Here is a 24070-nt window from a genome sequence, read left to right as displayed (position 1 = left end):
GCCCCACACAGGGGTGTCCCCCGCGTAGGGGACCCCCATGCGCAAGGAAAGTGCCCCATAAGAAGAGCCACCCAGCGCAAAAGAAAAGTGCAGCCTGCCTAAGAATGGCACCACCCACACGGAGAGCTGGCACAACAAGATGACGCAACAAAAAAGAAACACAGATTCCAGTGCCGCTGACAACAACAGAAGCGGACAAAGAAGAAGACGCAGCAAATAGACACAGAGAACAGACAACCGGGGTGGGGGGGGGAGAGAAATAAATAAATAAGTAATCTTAAAAAAAAAGAGAGAGACAGAGTTTCCCAGTGCCACCTGATAATGCAAGTGGATGCAGAAGAACACATAGCTAATGGACACAGAAAGACAAGGGGGAGGGAGGGAATGTGGAGAGAAAAAAATAAAAATAAATCTTAAAAAAAATAAAGAATCTTAAAAAATGAGTCAGGAGGTCATCAGAGGGGTCACACTTATGCACTCAACAGGATCCCAGAGACAGCCAAAGTAGATACAACCCCAGGTACTGGTGCTCCTGAAGGCTATGGAGACACACAGGTTCTACAGTCATGGCAGGTGGCTCTGGAGTTCAGTGCCTTGTTAGTGGGCCCTCCTTTGGAATTTATGTTCCTGAGTGTAATGGAGTTGGACTCAGATGTCCACAAGCTACACAAGCCTCTTGTACCACTTTTACTGAACCTGTGGTTGGCACTGCAGCTGTTTATACTCAGGAGGCCTGAATCTCTGGCCTGGACTTGCTGAGTCTTTCTGAACACCATCAAGGTACTGCTAAAACGAGAAGAGAGCCCCCACAGGAAGCTCCGTGGGAAAGGGATCTCATCCTTTCCTTGGCATGCTGAATGTTCTAGAATTCAAATGCCAGCACCTCCTCCCTTTCTTCCTTTGCAGCTCAGAGAAGTGGAAAGTATAGATGTCTTGGCATTAGGCAAGTTCTTCAGTTGCATGGCTTTGGGCAAGTGACTTTACCCTCTGGGCCTCCGTTTTCTGTCTGGATGTGGCGGGTAGCAATAGCTACTTTCTAGGATTGCAGTGAATTCTGTGGGCAGTGATGTCAGAAGGCCTTCAGCACACAGCAAGTGCCCAAACATGGCAGCCCTTTCACCATGAGGTCCATGTTCAAAGCCCTCCTGGAATCAGGAGTTTAAAGGCTGAAGGAGGAAGCTTGAAGGAGTAGCCTGGTCTAGGGTCAATGGAGCATTGAAGTTTATGATCATTTTCACATAAAATTGCAAGGAATCATAACATCTGTATTGGAAATTAAATAAAAGTCATTCTTCCCTGCATGCCAAGTCAGGTTCCCATTACAGTGGCTGATCGATATTGCAATCCATCAACCCACGCGTACTGCACTGCTGCAATTTCTTAGAATTCAAGGGACTGTGTTTCAGTGAGAATAGTTTCCTCTTTCAAATCTTTATCAATAGTACTTTGGTGTAGGAGCTGAAGTCTGTTGAGCTCCTACACTCTGGTTTATTAGACTTACCCCACTCAGCTAACATGGAGGTGAAGAAGGTCAACCACCACACCAGGGAGCCAAGAGTGCCTACAACTGCAAGCAGGAGAATTGCATCTAGGAGCCATGTGGAATCTAAGCCCCCTCTTGATAGAGATGTGGACTGGACACAACCATTCCAAGGTCCACAGGACAGAGGAATAGAGTTTGGATTGGAGTGGAATTACTGATATTCTATTCATGAACTATTGTGATTAGTAATCAAAGAAAATGTGGCATTGGTGTGGAGAAAGCAGCCGTGGTGGCTGCTGGGGGTAGGGAGTGGGAGGAAGAGATGAGATGTGGGGGCTTTTTCAGGACTTGGAGTTGTCCTGGGTGGTGCTGCAGGGACAGTTACTGGACATTGTATGTCCTCCCATGGCCCACTGGGTGGACTGTGGGATAGTGCAGGCTATGGTGTGGATCACTGACCATGAGGTGCAGCAGTGCTCAGAGATGTATTCACCAAATGCGATGAATGTCTCATGATGATGGAGGAGATTGTTGTTATGGGGGGAGGAGTGGGGTGAGGGGGGTGGGAGGTATATGGGGACCTCATATTTTTTTAATGTAATATTTAAAAAATAAAAAAAGACAAAAAAATAGTACTTTGGTGAAGAACAGGCTTCCTACCAACTATCAGTGAACAGAATATAAAATTAGCTACTTTCACTGAGTGCCATATACCAGGCACTGAATTCACCTTTTTGTAAGATTTATTTCTAACTGTAATAAAAAAAACTCTGCAAGGTCAGAATGAGGTTTAGGATTTTCATCAGACTTTCCAACTTCAAAATCTGTCATAAATTCATGGGTCTTTTATTTTTTCTTTGTGGGCTTCAGCAAGTCAATTATATCCAAGAGAGAAAAATCTATTTTGACATTTAAAGAAACCACCCATGGAATGGGATGGATAGATCTGCCTTGAAGCCTCAACCTGTGCTAATGAAATGGTATTAAACCTTATGAATTCCTCTTTGGCATCAAAGAGAAACACCCATCGTTATCAAGATATTTCCCCCACTCAATCCCTCTGGCCTCTCCCACTGGAGATCAGAACTTTCCCGAGTAGTAGATGAGCCCACCCCACCCCCCAGGACCTCAACCCTCCTTGCTAATGTATCAACTTCAGGTTCGGTTTCCGGCTCCTCAGCAACTCAAGAGAATGATGATCTCCGCATGCCAGGGGTGCTGACACAAGGGAGGGCATCCAGGAATAAGTCAGCAGGCCCCACTTGGAAGCAGAGCGCTTTGGCTACAAGCATAGGCTTTGGATTTGAGATCCGGAATGGCCACTTCCCAGCTGGGCAAGTTGCTCTGCATCGGTAAGCCCCAGTTTCCTCACCTGGAAAATGAGGATAATTACTACCTGCCTCCTATGGTGCTTGTGAGGATTAAATGGAATGACGGGTGCAAGATGCCCAGTCTGTGACTTGTACCAGGAAACGCCAAGCAAAGGTAGTTATTTCATCATGGTGTTTGTGTTGAATATGTCAGGACGGCAATTGCATTTGACAGTCTACCCTGCCCTTTTCAAACACGTCATTAGCTCGGTGAGGTTTGCTGTGCCTGCCAGGTGCCAGGTGCTGGGCTGGGCATTGGGGACACATGATGAATAAAACACATCTGTCCCTGTGAGTAGCTTCCATTTTAATGAGGGGCACAGACATTAGAACTAGTCGTTTTATTATAATATGGTATGTGGTTAAAAGGGGAAAATCGAATCCCCTGGGAGCACAAAGGACAGATGTTCTGTGCGATGGAGTGTCCACAAAAGCCTTCTGGAGGCCATGCCTGAGTGATCTTCAAGAATGAGTTAGGGCTAGTCTAGTGATTGAAGGTACTGTGGGCATTCCTGGTGAATGGAGCAGATTAGCAAAGATGCCGATGCTGATGTGTCCAGCACCACAAGCCCCTCGCAAGTCAGTAGCACAGGTCTTAAAAGTACCCACAGAGGGCCACACTATTACAACCATGAGGGTTATTTCTTGTGCCTTTGCTCAAAATAAAGGGTAGTTCTATTTTAAAAGAAACCCCCCAAAAAAAAAATACTTCTAAAATTGTATACCCCTCTCAAATTCAGAAAGGTCTGTATTCATTCAGCTATAACCATTCTCACTCTAACTGGGGGTCCTTTCCTAAGGAGATGGGTGGAAGAGAAAACCTCTTGCTTTGGTGCACATTTCTCAGCAGTGGCACTATTAACATCTGGACCAGGGAAGCGGACTTGGCCCAATGGATAAGGCGTCCGCCTAACACATGGGAAGTCCAGGGTTCAAACCCAGGGCCTCCTGACCTGTGTGGTGAGCTGGCCCATGTGCAGTGCTAATGCACACAGGAGTGCCATGCCTCGCAGGGGTGTCCCCCACATAAGGGAGCTCCACACACAAGGAGTGCATCCCATAATGAGAGGGACCCCACACGATAAAAGTGCAGTCTGCCCATAAGTGGCACCACACACATGGAGAGCTAACACAGCAAGATGACGCAAAAAAAAAAAAAAAAAAAACACAGATTCCCGGTGCTGCTGGCAAGAATACAAGCAGACACAAAAGAACACACAGCAAATAGACACAGAGAGCAGACAACTAGGAGGAGGGGAGAGAAATAAAAAATAATAATAATAAATCTTTAAAAAAAAACATTTGGACAAAAGTATTCTTTTTGTAGGGGACAGTCCTGTGCCTTGTAGGATGTGTAGGAGCATATCTGGCTTCTACTTACTGGTGCCATTAGCACTCCCCCCAGCTGTGACCAAACTGTCTCCAGACATTGCAACTATCCCCTGGGGAGGATGGGGACAGCCACACCCACTGAGAGCCACTGCTTTCATGCCACCTACAGCCATATTTTCCTGTCCCCATCTTCTCCAGCGGCTGGTGGAGCAGTCCCCATTCAGCCACCATGGGATCCCAGAGTATAAGATTGCTCCATCATGCCTCTATCAGTGAGTTCCAAGGAGAGCCAACCCACCTGCAGCCTGCAGCCTGGGCTGGAAGGGTTGGCACTGATTAGCTTAATCTTAGGCAAAACAGAGATGTGCCTTGAGAAGTTTTCATGCCAGAGGGGTTTGTGGGGCAAATGGGTAAAATACAATTAAAATATGTAAAGAAGTGTTTTCAGATCTTGAGTGAGTTTTTCTATCATCCCAAAATTATTGCAAGGTGTCCACATGTCTGATCTTTGTCAACAGAGAGAAAATGGACCTGGGCCAGAGTGCTTAAAAGACAGAGGGAAGGGGTAGTTCAAATCCCAGCAGACGAATTTCTGATGGTTGGCTTAAAAAAACCCACCCAGCTCTAGGCAAAACTGAGAACAGTCGTGAGGAGATGAACCTACAAATCATACACGCTGTGTATCAAACCTCGATCATCAGCAGTCAAGTCTCGATTATCCACAGGCAGATTCTTGTGGGAAACAAGTTGCTGGTTTCCTTAATTGAACCTTTTGTGAATGTGTCACCATCACTACTGATAATTGCTCTGGCCTGTAGCCTGTATCCCAGAAAGAGACAGAAGGAAATACCCTGAAATCTAAAACACACCTCAGTCTTCTTAATGTCAAGGGATGTGTGAACCAGTGAGTCAACAAGCTCTTAGAACAGGATGGTGCTGTTTTGAACTTGCTTTCCAATTTGGGGGTAGAGGGTGGTTGGGGTGTGTGGCAGAGAGAAACGGGTGGAAGGGGGGAATGGAAGTTGTTTGCACCATGTCTTCTCAGGATCACGAACCACTCCATACCCAAGGAAGAGAGATGTGGAACTAGGCAAAGAGAGAAAAAGAAATGTTTGACCTTTGACCAATGGCCCTAAATCCCAGTTTAGGGCCCCAGGCATACAAGACGGCATCATTCAACCACGCCTGTGGGTGCCCCCCTATGGGCAAAGAAACGTGCCTTAGAGGGTAGGAAAGGATGGACAACATAGCACCAACCTGCTCCCTATTTGAAGAACGAAAAGTCCAGTCGAGTACAAGAAAGCAAACCCATGCCCAGAGACTTACAAGCACTTGAAAAATCAACCTGGAATTTCACAAAGAAATTGTTTAAGTGCGGAGGCGAAAGGAAAGGAAGGAGCTCAAAATCAGGTAAAACTTCCTGGAGAGTGTTTTCAGCCTGGATTAGAAATGATCAAGGCTGGGCTGAGGGCAAAAAAAAAACCCAGCTAAGTGTGGAGCTAACTCCTTTGGTCTCGGGTCCCAGGACCAAGATCACCTGCCCCAGCCATCCCTTCAAGACGGTGTGAAGCCTCCTAGAAATAGCCCTCTCCACAGCCCGTTTCCCCCCCTGCCAGCCTGCTCCTGGCTGCTCGTCTCCTTTGAGAAGCTGCATGGACTCCCCCTGGCCACTAGAGGGCGGTGTCCAGTGAGCCCCCACGGGCTGAAGAAGGGCCAGTGGACATGGGTTAGAGTCCAAAGAAAGGCGCAGCTATGAATGTGAGGCTTGAGACCAGTGTCTCCAGGAAGGCTGGGCCTGCTCTGGGCTTTCCTTGGAGCTAATCTAGAAATCCCTCAGCATCCCCCGTGGAGGCATTCTGGAAAGCTCTGCTGCCTGGATGACCGTCCTCCTCTCCAGGCTCCAAGTGCCGGCCTCCCTGAGGTTCGGCCTGGGCCCTCTTCAGCCTTCTCCTTCTGGGAGATCATTGTTTTCCATGGCTTTACGAGCTGTTCTAGCAATCCCTGTGCTGGGATTAAATGTTAAATCCTGCCCTGCCGGGCCTCCCCTCTGAAGCCACCCTCACATCTCCAGCTGAGGTCTGGACGCCTCCATTCTGTCTCATGAGCCGAGCACACTGGTCTAAAGCAGAGCTGCTGAAGGGCCTCCTCAGACCCGCCCCACTTCCCATCCCTCCTGCCACCCCGGTAGACGGCACCACAGCCAGCCAGCTGCTCACACCAGGAAACCAGGTCATGGCCGACTCTTCCCTCCCCGTCACCCCTTGTGTCCATTCCATGAACAAGTCCTGGCATTTCCCCATGACAGTTTAATCACCACCTGAAGTTATTTTATTCATTTGTGTGTTTGAAGGGGGCTTCGTTGAGCCCCCTTCCCAGAAGGAGGGCAGGGGCAACGTCTGATATCTGCTCACTGATGCCTCCCCGGCGGTTAGCCCAGTACCTGGCAGACAGTGAACACTGAAGGAATCTGGGTTGAATAAAGGAAGGAAGGACTTAATAAGCCCTTGATCCAGGGTGAAGTGGCTGCCCCATCATAAACCTTCTCATAGGGCCAGCCCTCCGAGCTGGTCAGCACTGCGTCTCCCCCACATCGCCCAACCCCTCTTCCACAGAGGGATGCCAACTGGAAAAGGCACGCTCCTGCCCCAAACTGAGGCCACCGCCACGAAATCTCACCTCCTTCAAGGTGATGTGGGCTACGGGTGGGAGGCTGTTCACCCCTTCGTGGATAACCTAAGCTGTCTGTGTCCTGACTTGTGAGTGTGGGACCGTGAGAGGCTGCAGTCCTGCCCTTGGTGACCATGGCAAGGACTCCAGTCCTGGAGAAGCAGTTTAGCAATCCAAACTCTATAAACTTTAAATATTCAGGAAAATGCAAACCAAATGTGTTAAAAGCTTATCTAGAATGTATGAAGTCCATGCTAAAAGCTTACCTAGGATGTGGAAGATATATGCTAATTCAAGCCTATTGAGCACTGAAACAAAGAACCATTTGACCCTTCCTCTCTGTATTAAAGGAACTCAAAAATCTTGTTAGGGGCTCAGATTTTGGAATGAGAAGCTCCGAGCCCGGCCGTTGGTAAGTAAATCATTTTTCCTTCCCAAAAATTATTCCTGAATCCTGGCCTTTCTATACGCAAATAACTGAACCTCTTGACTTCTACAACAAAGGAGCTTTCCTAGGGGATCAGAACGGAGCCGGCAGTGAGATTGCTCTGCCAAATGTGCGAATGGAATTTCCATACCGCATCTATTCAACCCTCCAATGCTGTTTTGGTTTGTTTGTTTAACTCTCATTCCCCATCTCTGAAATAAACTCCACTTTGCCCTAGGATGGAAAAATACTGCTTCCCTGGCCTGGCCTGACTAAATGTTTCCATCCCATCACCTGTGTGTTCTCTGGGGGCCCAGGCGGCAGGGCAGCTGCAGCCCCAGATTCAGTGAAGGGGAGTGAAAGGCGCTCTGGCCTCAGAACACGTGTGTCCCTTCCCAGCTCGGGCCCCGCATGCTGTGTGACCTGAAGTGACCTCTCGGCCTCTGCTCATTACAAATGAAGGCTCCCTGAGCCTGAGTCCCATCCAGCTGTGACGTCTGGCCTAACACTTCATCAGGGCTTCACACACTCAGACAACACTCAGTGCAGATTGTTTGCAGGGATGTTAAGAGCCTCTTACCTGGAAGGAGAGCCTTTGTGGAAAATGCTGGGCTAAAGAAAACTAACAGGGTTTCTTTGCTACAGGGCTAACATGTGCTCCAAAAGGGAAGAGTCAATGGTAATGGAAACTTTATTGCAGTGTTGCTCAACGGCCTGGTGGTCCCTGGGTCAGACTTTGAGGCAGGCCACTCTCAGGAAATCCCTGCAGCGCTGCGGGCATGCTGGCAGCTCACACTTTCCCAGGTGCACCTTGATGGGGAGAAGTTTCCAGAATGCCAGCAGGAGTGGGGACCAGCAGCAAGGGAAGAAACTCTCCATCCCTGAGCCACCCCTCAGCACCCCAAGACCCTCTTAGACTCCCCCAAAGGAGAGTGGGCTGGAAGGAGATCAACACCTGCCAGCTCCATCTTCCCCCTTAAGAACCGGGAAGCCGCACGGCCCCCTGGAGGGCCCCACCCCTTGCTCAAGGAACCAGTGGACAGCCAGCACGTGCCCATTTAGCAGGCACCAGCTGCCTTGGTTTCAGCACTCCAGCCCTCGGTGGCTGCACAGCCATGGGGCAGAGGGGAAAGGCGAGGAGACCAAGAGGATGACAACAGAGGTAGAGAAAACTCAGAGGCCCGATGTGGAACATAATGCACTTTATTGGCGACAGCACAGAGGGACAGAGGAGACAGGTGTTATGTACATCAGAACTACCATCCACCCAGGGCAGCGGACCCCAAGGGCAGCGGAGGGCCACACCTGGGCACCCACAGGCGAGCCTGAAATTCTCGGGGCTGGGCTGGGCCAGGGATCTGGATAGAGAAGCGAGAGACCCCCAGTCTTCTAACCCCAAAGAGCCACTCCTTGTTGGGGAGTGGTGGTGGGTGGTACTGGGGGGCTGCTGATGTCAGAGGAGAAGGGCAGGGGGAGGGCAGGCGCTGGGGTGGCTGAATGCGGAGGCGCATTATTTCTTATTTATCTGAAGCTGCGCTGGGAGGACTGAGAGATCTTGATGCTGCTGGAGCTGCTGCCACGGTTACTGCCTGAGCTGAAGCCTCCGCCACTGACCCCACAGCGACCCCCGGCTCCAGAGCCGAAGCCGCCGCTGCCGCCGAAGCCGCTGCCGCCGCCGAACCCGCTACCGCCTCCCAATCCACTGCCGCCTCCTCGGCCAAAGCCGCCGCCGGCGCCACCTCCCATGCCGAAGCCACCGCCGTAGCCGCCTCCGTAACCACCAGCTGACGCCGAGGTAGTGCTGCTGCTGCTGACCACGGCTGGAGGGGGAGAGGACAGCACAGCGGTCAGTGTCCCAACGTCCACGTCACTACTGTCATTAGAGACTCAGGCCCAGAATAGTTGGGCGGTTGACCGAGGCGACATTGCCCTCAGATGATCACTGTGAGCCATTCTGATGGGGTAAGTTACTTGCTTCCATTGTGTTAGGTCATTACGACTTAGCCAATGGTTCCTTCTACAGCTGGTAACTCTTAATGACCCCCTTGGAGATTATCAAGTCTGAATTTCTCCTTCCATTAACAGGCTCCCTATTGGATACTCCCCATCTACTGCCACTAAGATAGCCTGTGCATAAATTCAAAATTATCTAATTCTGTAGCCAAGTGTGCCTAGTCTCTAAAAATCCAAATACGTAATATAGGCCCTAAAGGCTTTGAATGTTCAGAAAGGATGTGATGTAAGACTGAATGTGTATTCAAAGTGGCATCCAGACAGAATGTGGGGGAGATTTTAATTCAAGCTCACCTGAAACGTGGGGGTTATGCTAATTCAAGCTCTCCTGAAATGTGGGGGGTACTTTAATTCAAAACCTATCTAGTACTCAGACAAACACTTAACTGGGAAGGAAAGTCATTTTCTTTCATAAAAGCACCATTTAATTCCCCACCCTTATATCTTTTCTGTGTAAAAGGGAACCCAAAATTCTATTCAGGGCTCGGTTTTTATTAGGACAGGAGTCCGCCGAGTCCGGCCGGTCAAGATAAATCAACTTCCTTCTCAGAGTTCTCGTGTCCTGACCTTCAATACTGCGTACACCCTACTTCTCTACTACACCACCACCACTGCCCACCCCCCCCCCAAAAAAACCCTCCAAGTTCCATAGATATTATTAGCACAGATAATTGAAAACCAGCTCTCATCATCACAGTTATTTAGCTACTTACAGATGTTTACAGCACTCTGGCACTCTCCAGACATCCTGCGTGAGAAAGCAAGAGAAAGATCAGTCTGTCACAAAGCAAATCTCCAACAAGTTCATGCATCAAAGTGATGAATTGCAGCCAGAACTGAACTCCAAAAGCCTAACTGATTGGTAACCTTTCTCCACCCTTCCATGAGTGGGGAATACTGGTTGCATGTGCATTTTGGCTACCTACGAAAGGAATGGGCTGGTAAAGGCAAGTTCTTCTCTGCCAGGCCTATGCAAGATTGTGACCTGACTCTGTACAAGGAAGCTCCATTCCCATTTACTTGGTCACTTAGCTGGCCTCAGCATTTGACTGTGGGTCAGAAGATGGGGGAAGATGGGATCAGAGGCCCACCTGCACTCCTCGCCCTCCAGCAGCTTGCGGTAGGTGGCGATCTCCACGTCCAGGGCCAGCTTGACGTTCATCAGCTCCTGGTAGTCACGCAGCAGCCGGGCCAGGTCATCCTTGGCCTTTGTAAGGGCGGTCTCCAGCCCATCCAGCTTGGCCTTGGCATCCTTGAGAGCCATCTCCCCACGCTGCTCAGCTTCTGCAACAGCTGTCTGCAGGTTGGCAATCTGGGGCAGGGGGAGGCGAGAGAAGACAGATGTAGTAAGAAGGCCACAGGCTCTCTGAGTCTTAAGTGGATTATCCCATAGCTAGGCAAGATCACACTTCCCCTTGCACCTCCATCATGTCTCCATCCATGAAGATATCTCACTGTGGATCAGCCAGCCATCTAGACTAGCTTTGTCTTCTAATTCCCCAAGGACAGATCTGCCTGGGATAACCACCACAAGTCCATTCCCAGCTAGGACTCCAGATATCAGGCCACTACCCATCACTAACTGGCCCAGGTCGCAGCATCCATCACCATCTCACCTGCTTCTTGACGTTCTCGATCTCTGCCCGCAGCCTCTGGATCATCCTGTTGAGCTCCATGATCTCGCTCTTGGTGCTCTTCAGGTCATCACCGTGCCTGCCAGCCGTGGTCTGCAGCTCTCCCAACTAGGGAACAGAAGGGCAGGTGGGCTTTTACTGCAACTTCACCTGACCTGCTTCTGAACCCCCAACATCACCCACCAAACCTTGAGGAGCTCAGTAAACATTTGCTAAAATGAGGTTGAGTTGTGTTTCAGCAAAGACGCCCACAAGGCAGCCGGGAAGGGAACCCCTGGGTTGTTGGTTGTGCTAGAAGATTCTCCCACCCTGCAGTCCCCGAGCAAACTTGGTGACATGATTCAGCCTGGCTAGAGTCCCCTGGCAGGGGCCAGTGGAACCACCTCCCCCCAGGAGGCAGGCAGCACTTTCTGCAACTGAATGACCATTAGAGGGATGTCTTGGGAGTGTAGAACCAGGAGAGGTCTACCCACTGGCCACAGCAGCCTTCCCACCCAGCAGCCCCCCTGCCCACAGCCTCCCGGGACTCTCAGGGGACGCTCTGAGTGGCTCCCTGAACCAACCTGGGTCTGGTACCAGGCCTCGGCCTCGGCCCGGCTGCGGTTGGCGATCTCCTCGTACTGGGCCTTGACCTCGGCGATGATGCTGTCCAGGTCCAGGGAGCGGCTGTTGTCCATGGACAGCACCACGGACGTGTCGCTGACCTGAGTGTGCATCTGGGACAGCTCCTGCCAACACAGAGGTGTCTGTTCAGTCTCAGGGCCTCTGCAATGAGCGCACAGAGGCCCCACGAGACCCCTGGGCAACAGGCCTGCTCACTGATTCTAGGCCCTGAATGGGCATCGGCCCCCCAACCACACAGACACCCCATCTGCAGCCCATTCAGCAGATCCCCTAAGGGATCTCCTCTCTAGGCTCCTCCTGATCCTCGGCTAGGGCTCAAGGTACCAAAATGCTCCAGCCTCAAATGTGAAAGTAGCTCACCCTCCCTCTCTCCCCCGGTTAGCTCTGAAGGTAGGAAACCCCCTCACCGCATCGTATAAGGTCCTCAGGAAGTTGATCTCGTCCGTCAGAGAGTCGGTCTTGGCCTGAAGCTCCACCTTGTTCATGTACGCCGCATCCACGTCCTGAGAGAAAGACAGAAGCCCAAAGGCTTTATTCCACCAAGGACCAACCAACAATCTGCAAGTGCATCAAGAAGTCAGGGAAGACCAGTGCTGAGGCCCATTCCTCATCCCAGGCTTGTCTCCCCAGTTCTCATCTCATTGGGGTGGTTACAGCTCAGTCCTACTCCAAAGCTAGGAACAAATGAACGGATTCTTTTAGGGATATTTCCAGGCCAGGATTTTGCTTATTCCTCCAACTCCCCAAAATTGGCAGTTCCCCACCCCCACCAGAAAGCTATGACAACAAACCCAGGAACCTCACACACAGCCCTTACCTTCTTCAGGGTTACAAATTCATTCTCAGCTGCTGTACGTTTATTAATTTCATCCTCATATCTGTGAGAGTTAAAAAGAAATGGCTGAGTTGGGGTTTTGAGGTGGTCATAAACACCACCGTTTCTTGAAAATCTGAAAGTGCCTCTGTTCCATCTTGTCCCTGTCCCACCCCTCGTAGATAAACACGTCCTCTTCACTACATCCTATAGTTAGGGTCACCAGCAATTCCAGTATGCTGCCCAGGGAAACTGTCCTAGGTCACACAGCCTAGGAAATCCCTCTGTCCTGTGCAAACCAGATGGTTGGTGGCCCTGCCATGAATTGTCCAAGAATGCTTCAGATCCTAGAGCCAGGATCTTCTCCCATGGCTGCCAGCCTGGCTCAGGAGGAAGTGTTTCTCAACTCTAAACTCATCCCTGTCACTACAGTTTTATTTGTAAAGGACCGTGCTTAAAGAAGGAAGGTGAGGAGGATGTTACCGAACCATCCTCGATGAAGATGATGAAAGGAAGAGGTGGGACCACACCCCTGCCCAGCGGGCAGGGGGAGCACAGTGAGGGCCGGGCCTCTAGCGGGTGCTGTGGCCTCCTCCCACGCCACCCGTCACTCACTTCTTCTTGAAGTCCTCCACCAGGTCCTGCATGTTCCTCAGCTCTGAGTCCAGGCGGCCTCTCTCCCCTTGGAGATAACTCAGGTGGTTCCGAAGGCTGCTGATATAGCTCTCAAAGAGGGGTTCGAGGTTGTTGGTGCCCGTGACGGAATTTGTGCCCTGCTGCTGGAGGAGGTTCCACTTGGTCTCCAGGACCTTGTTCTGTTGCTCCAAGAATCGCACCTGCAATGCATTAGGGAAAGCAACGTCAGGCAACACCTGAGGAGGGTTGGGGTCTTAGCTCAAGCAGAACTGAGTGTCCTGTCCCCGGGTTCCCCAGCACAGTGGCCTAGAAAGGATGTGAGGACAGGCTCCTTCTATAGCTGGAGAGATGATTGTCAGACGGTTACATCAACCTAAGGCACCTAGAGATTCAGCGTGGTTCAGAACGTTGCAAAGGGAGGAGAGACAGGCAAGGGGAACTGAAAGTAGCCCCTGCTTGGAAGCAGGAGAATTGTAAAGAACACCCCCTTGGCACTCCTGGGCATGTCATAACTTTGTCTGAACTTCCAAAAATGCAGTACGCTCTGCCAAAAGGTGCATAAACCTCGGCAGCAACACCTCCACCTAAGACTCCTCTGAAAGTCCAGCCCTTCGAAGGATGTGAGGCACTGGGAACTGATACTCATCGAAATGTCATGACCGGCATGACACTTCTTTTGAGACCCAAGGGAGACAGCCCTGTGTGAGCTATCCTTGTCTGGGGAAGGTCACCCAGCACCCTTCTCTTCCTGAGAAGGTTGATACAGGGTGCAAAGTGAGTGACCAACTTCTCAGTAGCCCCTTTGGGACTAAGGTTAGTTCAAAGGGCCACCTGGAAAGCCTCAGAGGACAGTTCACATTTGAGTATCCCCCAGCTCCAGGTCAGAACCTTCTCTGCCAGTGGCTATAGCCCCAGCTCAGCACAGGGCTTTCAGCATTGTCTGCCTGGGCCTAGATAAGGCAATAGGTAGGAGACTTGAGCAGAGATTCAGACAACCAGGACTTGGGGGTGCTCAGGCCTAAATAAAGGACCATTGTCTTTCTTCCCCCTCACTCACTTGACCATTACATCAGCCCTGAGCATCTGCCCTGACCGTAGCATTCTGGATAATACCTCCCTCTAACCTGGCCCTTCCAAGACTGATGATGTCTAAATGTCAAACCAAAAGTCTCCAGCCTAGGAATGGGGATCCAGTGAGTGCCTTCATTACCTTGTCGATGAAGGAAGCAAACTTGTTGTTGAGGGTCTTGATCTGCTCGCGCTCCTGGGCCTTTACTTGCCCAATCTGGGGGTCGATCTCCACATTGAGGGGCTGCAGGAGGCTCTGGTTCACAGTCACTTCCTGGATTCCACCTGGGAAGCCACCTGGGCCAAAGCCACCAGGACCACCAAAACCTCCAGGACCACCGAAGCCACCAGGACCACCAAAGCCTCCAGGACCGCCAAAACCACCAGCTCCTCCAAAGCCACCAGCTCCTCCAAAGCCACCTCCCATTCCTCTGCCACCACCAAAGCCACCACCAAAGCCTCCTCCATAGCCACCCCCAAAGCCACCGCTACGTCCTCCACCAAAGCCACCAGCCCTGGAGCCACCGCCGGCCACACTCATGGAGATGCTCTTGGTGCCACCCAGGTTGTAGAGGCTGTGGCTGCCAAAGCCGCCACCACCTCCGCTCCGGAACCCACAGGCCCCTCCGCTGGCTCCCCGAGAGCGGGCCACACAGCTCATCCTGCTGCTGCCAGAGACCACGGCAGAGTGGCCGGAGAAGCCTTGGCTCCCACCACTGAAGGACTTCTTGCAGCTTTGTCTGTTCATGGTGAGAAAATTGGGCAAAGAGAAAAATGTGAGTTAAGAGTCAGAGGGAGCGGGAAGGGAACTGAAGAACTCTGCCGAACAAATCCCTTTATATACATCTGTGGAGGTTGTTGAGCTCAAACAAAGGAGAGGTAATTAATCTCAAATATTCATGGGCTGGGTTTGCCTCTGAGGCAATAGTTTGTTCCAGACTACCAAACACACCTTGAAAATAATCTGAAACGGTAAAAGTGCTAAGGTAGCAGGCTTACCTGGCTGGGGGTGGTGCCTGGTGTGGTCCCATGCTTGGGCATGGCCACCTCCTAGCTTTGTCTGAGAGGACCCAGGAGGCATCGTCATCCGCGTCGGGTGCTCAGCAGCCCCGAGGCTCTGTCAGAAAGCTGGGCTCTGCTCTGAGCTCTGGAAAGGATGGGGGGTGCGGGGATCTGGTTCTCTGGGTGGTGGAGAGAATGAATCCCACCCTAGGCTTTGGGGGAGGAGAGTATCTCAATGAATGCCATGACTTCCTAGCAGAAGGGCTGATACATTCCATTCCACAGTCAGCACATGGTTATTGAGTGCCCACTCTGTGCCCAACTCTGGGCTGTGTTTAGAAACAAAGTGATGACTTCTCCCACACCCTCCCTGGAAACAAAGCCCAGAACTATGGCAAGTCTGCCCCCTGAGTTCTCCTTCTACCCCCAAACTTTAGTTCAGAGGCAGCAGCTTTTTGGTTCATGTCTTCTGAGTAAGAAAGAAAGTTAGCACCTATACACTTTGATGAGACGTAGACACAATTCAAGGTGGCAAATGTTCCTTTTGAAAAATTCTCAGAGGAACTATGCACTATCACACATCTTGGCAGTTTTCAAAGGCTTTCTTTCTCACCCTCTGCATTTTGACATTTCTCTGGTTTTAGCCCAAGTCCCAGGGAACAGGAAACTCAAGAAATTCAGTTACAAGCAAGACATGCAGGACCTGTGGGACCCATTCTCTGGTTGGGTGGGGAGGGGGTTGCTCCAGGACGTCTGTGGCCTCAGGTGTCCAGAAACCCCTGCCCCAGGAAGCCAGAGCTGCAGAACTGGTGGCACCACTAGCAGGTCTAACTCTGAAAGCCAGAGAATCTGCCTGCCTGGTGTTTTTCAGAGGCTTAGGGACAGGGCTTGGTTTGCCCAAGGGGAAAGCTTTCCTGCGAAGCTCTGGAGCCAGCTTATCTTACCAGGACAGGCCTTTTTTGTCTGTCTTGCTGCACAATGAGACCTGCCAATAGTATGGCCAGTGTGAACGGGGTAGACGTCTCCTCAGAATGGGGAGAAGGAGGAAAAGGCAGGGGCTTCTTCTTGGGCAGGCCAGTGAGTGGCCCAAGTGAAAAAGAAGTGAAATTTTCTTCAGCAGCCTGATTTTCCCATTTGTCCTTCTCTCCCCCATGTGTTACCCCAGTTTATATGACATCCTCCTACATCCCAGCCAGGAAAAAACCATAAGCTTATGGTCTTGTTTGTGTTATCTTGGTCCTTAGCACTGTGCTTTGCCAGTAATAGATGCTCACGAAGGTTGGTAGTAATAAGCTGGATTAATCAATTAATTAAGTAAGGTCTTCTGCTGGGTTACGACCTGATAAAACTATGGAAAGCTGGCTCAAATCCCATCGCAAGTGGTAGCCCAAGCCCATTGAGATCATCTTATCATGAGAAATCCAGGCTTCTCAAACTTGGTGTTCAGATTTAGGAAAATGTCCATGGAAAATAAATGGCACCCCTGACCCCAGTGGAAAAAAGTGATAGAATCACAGACCTTGAAGTTGACGGAGTATTTGAGGTCACAAGTTTGCCCCTTTGTGGAATGAGCCTAACCCAGGGCAGGACCTGATCTTCCCCATGACTAACCATGACCAAGACTGTTTAAATTCTCTGCATTTCAGCATCATTAAAGACAGTCAATCATCTCTGCCCCTCTGGATCTCATAGGAACAGGGCTGGATGAATGAAATCTCTGTGAAGTGTTTCAAGAAAACTATCATAAAAATTAGGCCATGTTTTTTCCTCTTAAGTGTAAGAGTATGCACTTTGGAGTCAGACAGACCCAGTTTTTAGTTCTTGCCTTTGTGATTGCATGTACATGAGCCAAGTATTTAAACCCAGTTTACTCGTCTATAAAATTAAGTTCTGAATGACACCTCTCTCATAGAGGCATTGCCATGCCAAAAAAGGACCTTGCACTGTATAAATCAACCAGAAATTGAACCCAGAGCCTCATACATGGGAAGCAGCTGCTTAACCACTGAGCTACATCTGCTCCCCAACGAGAGTTGGTTATTTTGCTTGTTTTGTTTTCAGGAGGTAGTGGGAACTAAACCCCGGACCTTGTACATGGGAAGCAGGGGCTCAACCACTTGAGTTACATCCACTCCCCACTATTTCTTTTCAAGGTACAAGAGCAGGGAATTGAATTGGGTCCTCATATGTGGGAAGCCAGCGCTCAACCACTGAGTTACACTGGCTCCCCATACACATTCTTATTTTTAACTATTTGTGTTTGCAAGTCATTGACTATTATACACCGAGAATTTCAGCTTTCATATTTGTCAAAAGAAACAATCCAATAAAAAGGATGATTCCTTTGCCATTTGTAGCTACCCAACATTATTGAACACCTCTTCTATATTTTGGCAAATTGCCCACCTTGTGATTCCCTATCCTTCTAAGGGTAAAATCCAGAAAACGCATTCCCAGACTCCTTTGCAGCTACAGTCCAAGCCTGTGACCTAGAGTCTTCCAATGAGATGGACCCTTGTGAGACCTGGATTCTGGTGCAGGCAGTGTAAGTAGGTGGCCATGGGCAGAGGAATTGATTTTTCAGTGATGAGAGTATCTATTCTTCACAGGCAGTGGTGGAGTTCTGCCACCCAGCCCCAAGCACCATAGGTGGAAGCAGCAGAGACCACAGTGTTTCCACCAGGCATAGCTGAGCACTGTTGCAGGGTGCAGAGCTCCCAGAGATTCCATGAGCAACAACAAGCTATTTCCCATTTACCTTTGACAGATGGATCTGATATTTGCAAGCATGAGCTCTGCCCAATCCAGTGAATAGATAGGCCTGGCTGGAGCAGAAAGGGATCGTGGGAGAGATGCTGGGGCCATGAAGAAAACAGGATGGAGGGCCTGCCTTTCATGCCAGACAGAAATGAGGTTGCCGCATGGCCAAATGTGGGGGGCGTCTCTAGGAATTCTTAAACCCATAGTGGATAGGGTACCTTACCACACCCACAGGGGAGATCCCAGCCATTCCAAGAACCCACTGATTTAGAGCCCTGCTTGCCATCCCTTTGGAGGGAATTAAGTTGGAGAAGAAGCTTTGAGAAGCAAAGTCACAACCACCATTGTCAACAGATCTGGGGCCTCCAGTAGTCGTGGAGAATAGTGGAAAGAACGACATAATATGTAATTATTCTGGAGTCGGGGTACCAGAGAAGACATGCCCTGGTCCACAAAAGGACACAAAGCAAAGCAGAGACTGGGGAGTACCTCAGTAGGACTAGAACGTCAGTTTTGATCAACGAGCCATGAGTGATGGCAGCGATGGAAGGGAAGGAGGCAATCAGTGAGTTGAAATTCTCAGTGATTGGGTCCAGCCTTCCAAACTTAGGAGAACTGATATATTATTTTGAAGAAATGGAGTTGACTGGCACTCATCCCCAACACCCGGATTATTTGAAGCTTTTTAACTAAGTATCCTAAGTACTTTCTCCCAGGAGAGAAGAGTGAGTCATTGGATGGCAATGTGTAAAATCACAATCTCATAGGATGCTGCAGCCAGGAGGTTATCCAGTCCCCTCCTCTACCTCAAGGCAGACACCCGCCTGGTTCTCCTTCTCTTCAGGATTCCCGTGGAAGGCAATTCATCAAATCTTCTGACTTGCCCAGGCCAGCCAGGGCCACCCTGACCTGAGGAAGGTCTTCTTGGATCTGATTCTAAGCCTTCAGCTCCCAAGGAAGCCTGACTCTGCTGCATGGGATCAGCAAGTGTGGGATTGGCAGAGCTTCCTGCACCTTTCCACAATCGCCATGGCACCACCCCTGTCTGGGTCTGAAGGTCCCTCTGAACATCCAAAAACTGTGTTGACGCTCACACGTGCCAGAATTTATACTTTTAGTATCCTTTGAGGACATATGTTTTTACCATGAAGTTAGCAGTACTTTTAAATAAGACTGCATTTTTTAATTACATGTATTTGGAAAACAGCAAGACATATACATGAAAGACATGGCATTTATTCAGTCTACAGATATTCATGCACATCTGGATTCTCAAAACCCTTCCTATAATCCAGCGGCAACCCTAACTGGGTCTCAAACGGGGGCCAACAGGCCTGTTCCACTGCTGGACAGCTCTGCCCCTTAGAGAGCGCTTGCTGTCCCAAGCCAAGATTCCCATGGGATCAGAACCCTCTGAGTGCTGTCCCTACCTGCCTTCCCTGCCTTCGTAGTCCTCAGCATCTGGCCCTGGCAGGTCTTCAGTGGATGCGATATGAACTGAGGTGAAGTTGCCCTCAGATGGCCTTGCAAAGTAATATGCACAGGGTTCGCTGTCTTCCATATGGCAGCCCCTCCGATATTAGAAAATACCGTTGAGTTCCCAGAAACTTTTCTCCAGCTTAAACGTACCCCGTTGCCTCTCCCAGTCCTCAGCACACCTGGTTTCTAGGAATCTCCTCCAAACCTGCTTTGTTAAACTATTTGCCTAGTTGGGACAGATGACCGGGTTGCAATTGAAAGTGCACCAAAAGCAGTAGAAGGACCTTCCTCTCTGTGATGTGGATGCTAGGCTGCTCTCCGTACAGGTTAGCGCTCTATTCCCGTCTTTAACTTAGGACAGTATCAAAAATGCCTGCAAGAGCCGATGTGGCTCTAGCAGTTGAGTGCCTGCCTCCCACACGGGAGGCATGTTTGGTTTGGTTCCCAGTGCTTCCTAAAAAAACAACAACAAGCAAAACAAACAAAAAAAATAAACCAGGGAGCCGATGTGGCTCGAGGGTTGAGCACCAGCTTCCCACATATGAGGTCCGGGGCTCAATCCCCAGCCCCCAGGACCTAAAAAAAAAAAAAAAAAAGGCCCGGGGGATAAGATATGGGCTTTGAAGTCAGGCAGACCTGGACTGGAATCCTGGCTCTGCCTCTTACTAACTGTATGATCTTGGGCAAGTCACTGAACCTCCACTAGACTAAGTTTCCTCATTTGTAAGATGGAATTGATAGGAAATCAATCATCCACAGCTGTCATGAGAATTTAATTAAATAATACATGGTACCAAACTCTAAGAATGGTACCTAAGCTTAGTCAGTATTCAGTAAACACTAGCTATTGTTTGGTACTTATCACTTGGTGTCCGTTTGGCATGTGCCTCTGTCCTAATGTGAGAATAGGCCTCTCCTGCTGCTCTGGGAAAATCTCAGCTTAGTACACTGAGTTAACGGCCCGTGGCAGCCCAGCACCCCATTTCCTTCATCACAGCCTTAACGTCTTTCTTCCTTCATAGATGTGAAGCATCAGCCTGATCCACTGGCCCTGCCCCTTTCCATTCCTACAGTGTATACTTTCTGAGCACTTGCTATATACCAAGCACTGTTCTGGGCACCAGGAATGGACCAGTGACCAAACCAGATGAAGTCCCTGCTCTTGAAAGGTCACATCCTCGTGTGGGGAAAACAATAAAGAAGTGAATATCAGATATACCAGGCAGTGAAAGGTGCTGTGAAAGAAAAGCAGCTGGGAAAGGGGGCAGACATGACAAGGGGGGCTATTGAATAAAGAGCAGTCTAAGCATGCCCTGGCAAAAATCTTCACTCAGTGAAGAAGCGAGTCGCACGGACATCTGGGTAAAGGGTCTGCCAGACGGAGGGGACTGCTGGTGCAAAGGTCCTGAGGCAGGAGTGTGGGAGCATTGGAGGAGCAGCAAGGGGGCTGGAGCGGCTGAAGCCCAGTGAGGAAGGGGGAGAGGCATCCGCGATGAGGCAGGCAGCAGCTGGGAGACGATCACACAGGACCTTGCAGAGGCTTTTACTCTGGGTGAGAGAGGAAGCCATTGCAGGGTTGTCAGGAAATGTGAGACATGATTTGAGTTCTATGAGTTCTAAAAGGATCAGTCTGGCTGCTGTGCAGAGAATACACAGAGAGTGGTAAGAATGAAACCCACTCCACCTTCCTTAGGAAGGGAAAGCAGCCTTCTAGGCTCAGCTTCCACACCTACTGGAAGAGCAAGCCGATGGAATGGCATCCACAGAGCACTTACAGAGAAGAGCAACACGGCAACAAAACTGGAGGCATGGCTTTCCCTGAAGAGGCTGTTATTTACATAAGATTCATCTGCAAGGCAAGAGCTGACCACTTCCATCTGCATTGGTCTGAGGTGTCTCCTCAAACCCAGGGCTTTTAAATAGCCAAAAGTACACCCTTGTCCTGCTGATAGAATCCCAAACAATCTTAGAAAGTTACCCAAGTTACAAAACATAAAAGGGGAGAAGGAAAAATGAGTGCCATCATTTAGCCTGGAGAAGAGAACCTTAAAAGGAGATTTAAATTTCTTTTTCTGTCAATGATTTGAAAAGCATGGGTCTCGTGCTCTCCACTGAGGAATTTGAGGGAATCCAGGTAGACTTAAAGCAGAGGGCAGGCTCATGGTAGGAAAGGTGACTGGGATATTGTGCAATTAATCTAAGGAGATTCAGAAATAGTAGACTCCGAGCCTCTAGCAAATGGAAGGTACTGAACAAATACCGAAGGAATGAATGTCATTGTGGGGCACGAGAGATGATTCTGCCAAGAGGCAAAAAATCTACCAAAAAAAAGCCTCTTGATCCCTGCAAACATTTCTTTACAGAAAGCAAGAGCGGGGAAGGAGCAGAGCAGTTGCGAGGCTCAGCGTTCCAGCGGCGTGGAAGGGGACGGAAGCGCAGATGAGGCCGTTCCCAGATGCGAGTCCAGGAGACACGGCAGGCTGAAAGCCCGCGCCCTGGGAGCGGGTGGCCCAGACTTCCCTCCAGGCTCTGCTGAGCTTGTTCTCTCAGACACACCTTGGTCTGAGCTTGTCACGTCTTTGAAGACAAAGCTCTGGCCCAAAAAAATTGAACAATAGGCCAAATGAGGATCCTCCGAGGCCTGGCTTTACTACCTCTCCCGCCTCCTCTGCCACCACTCCCTGCCCCTACTCTGGAGGGGCGCTGAGCTGCCTGTGCTCTGGAATGCTCACTGCCTGGAGCAGCCCTCTCTCTGGCACCCCTCACCCCAGCACCCGTTCTGTGCCCCTTTCACCCGACTGACTCCCCCTCAGACGTCAAGACTTATTTCAGGTGTCAGTCACCTCTTTCAGGGAGTCTCCCTTGGATTCCTCAGCTAACGCAAACGCTTCCAGGGCCCCAGTGTTTACCTCTTTATTGCCCTTAACACTCCCCTGAAAGTACGGAAAATCTGTGTTTAATGTGTCCCCTGGCTATCCCCAAAACTCCCCCCATCAGGAACACATGCTCACATTTTACTACGACCTCCTCAAGGGTGAGGACCACGTTGTTCTAACCATAACACCCCTCAGGTCTAACACGAGGCATGACACAAAGTAGGTGCTCAACCAACGCTCTCTAGTTGACCTTGCTGAGCTCTGGGGCGGTAGACTCAAGGCAGGAGGGCTATAGGGGGAAGCGCTGCAGGCCCACAGGACACAAAAAGGAGTAGGACCAGAATCTGACCTGAGGAGGCCTGACGGAAACACGCAGCAGGTGGTCCAAAGCGGGGTGGGGCAGGAAGTGGGGGCACTCCCAGGAGACTTCTGGAGAAAGCACTTCCTGTTTCTTCTCCCCTTTCTGTCAGGAGAGAGCCACCACACCCCCATCTCTGGCATTCAAGCCCTACCTGTCCTTTAAGATCCCCCCTAAATACCACCTCCAGCTGGAAGCCTCCTGCAATTGCCAAACCCCTCGCCCAAGGCTAGAAGTCATTTCACCTTCCTCTGAACTCCCAAAGCCTTTGTTTCAACTCCCGAAGGCATTCTCTATCTATCTGGCAATCAAGTTGTTTATGTGCATGTTTTTATCTATACATTTTCATCTTGATTAAAAACTCCTTAAAATTACAATCTAACTCTTATTTGTATTGAGATCTCCCTTGCCTGCACAAAGTAGGCACTCAATAAAATTTGTCCACTCTTTTAAAAAAGTTTGTTAAACATCTACTGAGGGGCAAACCCAATGGTCCTGGAATACCAAAATGAATAAAGTACGATCCCTACCCTTAAAGAATGCAGAGACCAGCAGTTTGTTGGGTAAATGAATAAATGGGTGGGTGGGTGGGTGATGGATAGATGGATGCATGGTGGGTGGGTGATTGACAAATGATAATGAAAACGATTTTCCCCAGGAAAACTCTGCTTAGTTTAGCCAGCTTCTCAACAGCTTTTTCCTTCCCATATGCTTGAGAATCAAGTCCACAAAACTTCAAGTAAAACAACTGAAGTTGTAAAACAAGTTTACCTTCACCCAAAGCCAACCAGGAAACCATGGACATCAGTGAACCTGAGTCCTGGGTGCGCGCCACCAGCAGAACCCTCGGTGGCCATGCCTTCCACGCCAAGCCTTGTCCCAAGGGATAAAGCGATGGCCCTGCAGGCCCTACCTTCACCAGAGCAAAAAGCTGGATCAGGTGCTGCAAATCTTCCTCCCCTCAGCCTCCTTCTTCTCCTTGTCCCTGGGTTACCATTGCCCTGGGGGGGGGTCAGGAAAGGGGGCACAGCTCCCTCAGTTCTTTCCATGGATAATTCTCTCCCTAAACTCTGACCATTCACGTGGGATGTGGCAGCGGATGTGCCTTATTCTGATGCCCTCTGCATCCCAAGAGTGAACTAAACCAAAATCACACAGGGGGACGGTGCTAAACAAAGCCCTCTTGGCGCTCTCCTTTTGGTTTTACTAATGGCAAGACAGGGAGACTTCAGAAGGAGTGGCAAGAATTTTCTAGAACTGAGAATGGCTAGGCCCAGAGGCATGGATCTTGGAGAAGGGGGTGGGGCCCATGCAAATGTGGTAGCTGTTTGGGCCCCAGGAGCCTGAGACAAACAAAGGGAGTCACTCCTGCCAGAGCTAGAAGTCAAAGGCTTGGGGAGTGGGGACCAAGGCAGATGGACCGAATAAATGGAGTTAAAGATTTGCCATCCCACAGTTGGACCCATAAAATGTGAGAAATGATTTCGTTATACCTAGAGGTAAAGCGTTTAGGGGAAAGAGAGTGGG

At 50.0% G+C, this 24070-nt stretch overlaps 1 protein-coding gene across 1 annotated transcript; it reads right to left on the bottom strand.

Annotated features, from left to right (window-relative positions):
* Positions 1-8466: 8466 nt before the first annotated feature.
* KRT3 (keratin 3) lies at positions 8467-14816 on the bottom strand. The gene is made up of 9 exons (XM_004460964.2): positions 14211-14816; positions 12980-13200; positions 12368-12428; positions 11958-12053; positions 11490-11654; positions 10909-11034; positions 10384-10604; positions 10006-10040; positions 8467-9099 (listed from the first exon to the last, which is right to left on the bottom strand). The coding sequence occupies exons 1-9, from the start codon at positions 14814-14816 to the stop codon at positions 8801-8803; spliced, it is 1830 nt and encodes a 609-aa protein (XP_004461021.1). The 3' UTR covers positions 8467-8800.
* Positions 14817-24070: the final 9254 nt, after the last annotated feature.

Source organism: Dasypus novemcinctus, chromosome 12 (genome assembly GCF_030445035.2).
Source record: "Dasypus novemcinctus isolate mDasNov1 chromosome 12, mDasNov1.1.hap2, whole genome shotgun sequence".
Lineage (NCBI taxonomy): Eukaryota > Metazoa > Chordata > Mammalia > Cingulata > Dasypodidae > Dasypus > Dasypus novemcinctus.
This window is presented reverse-complemented; position numbering and strand designations above follow the sequence as displayed.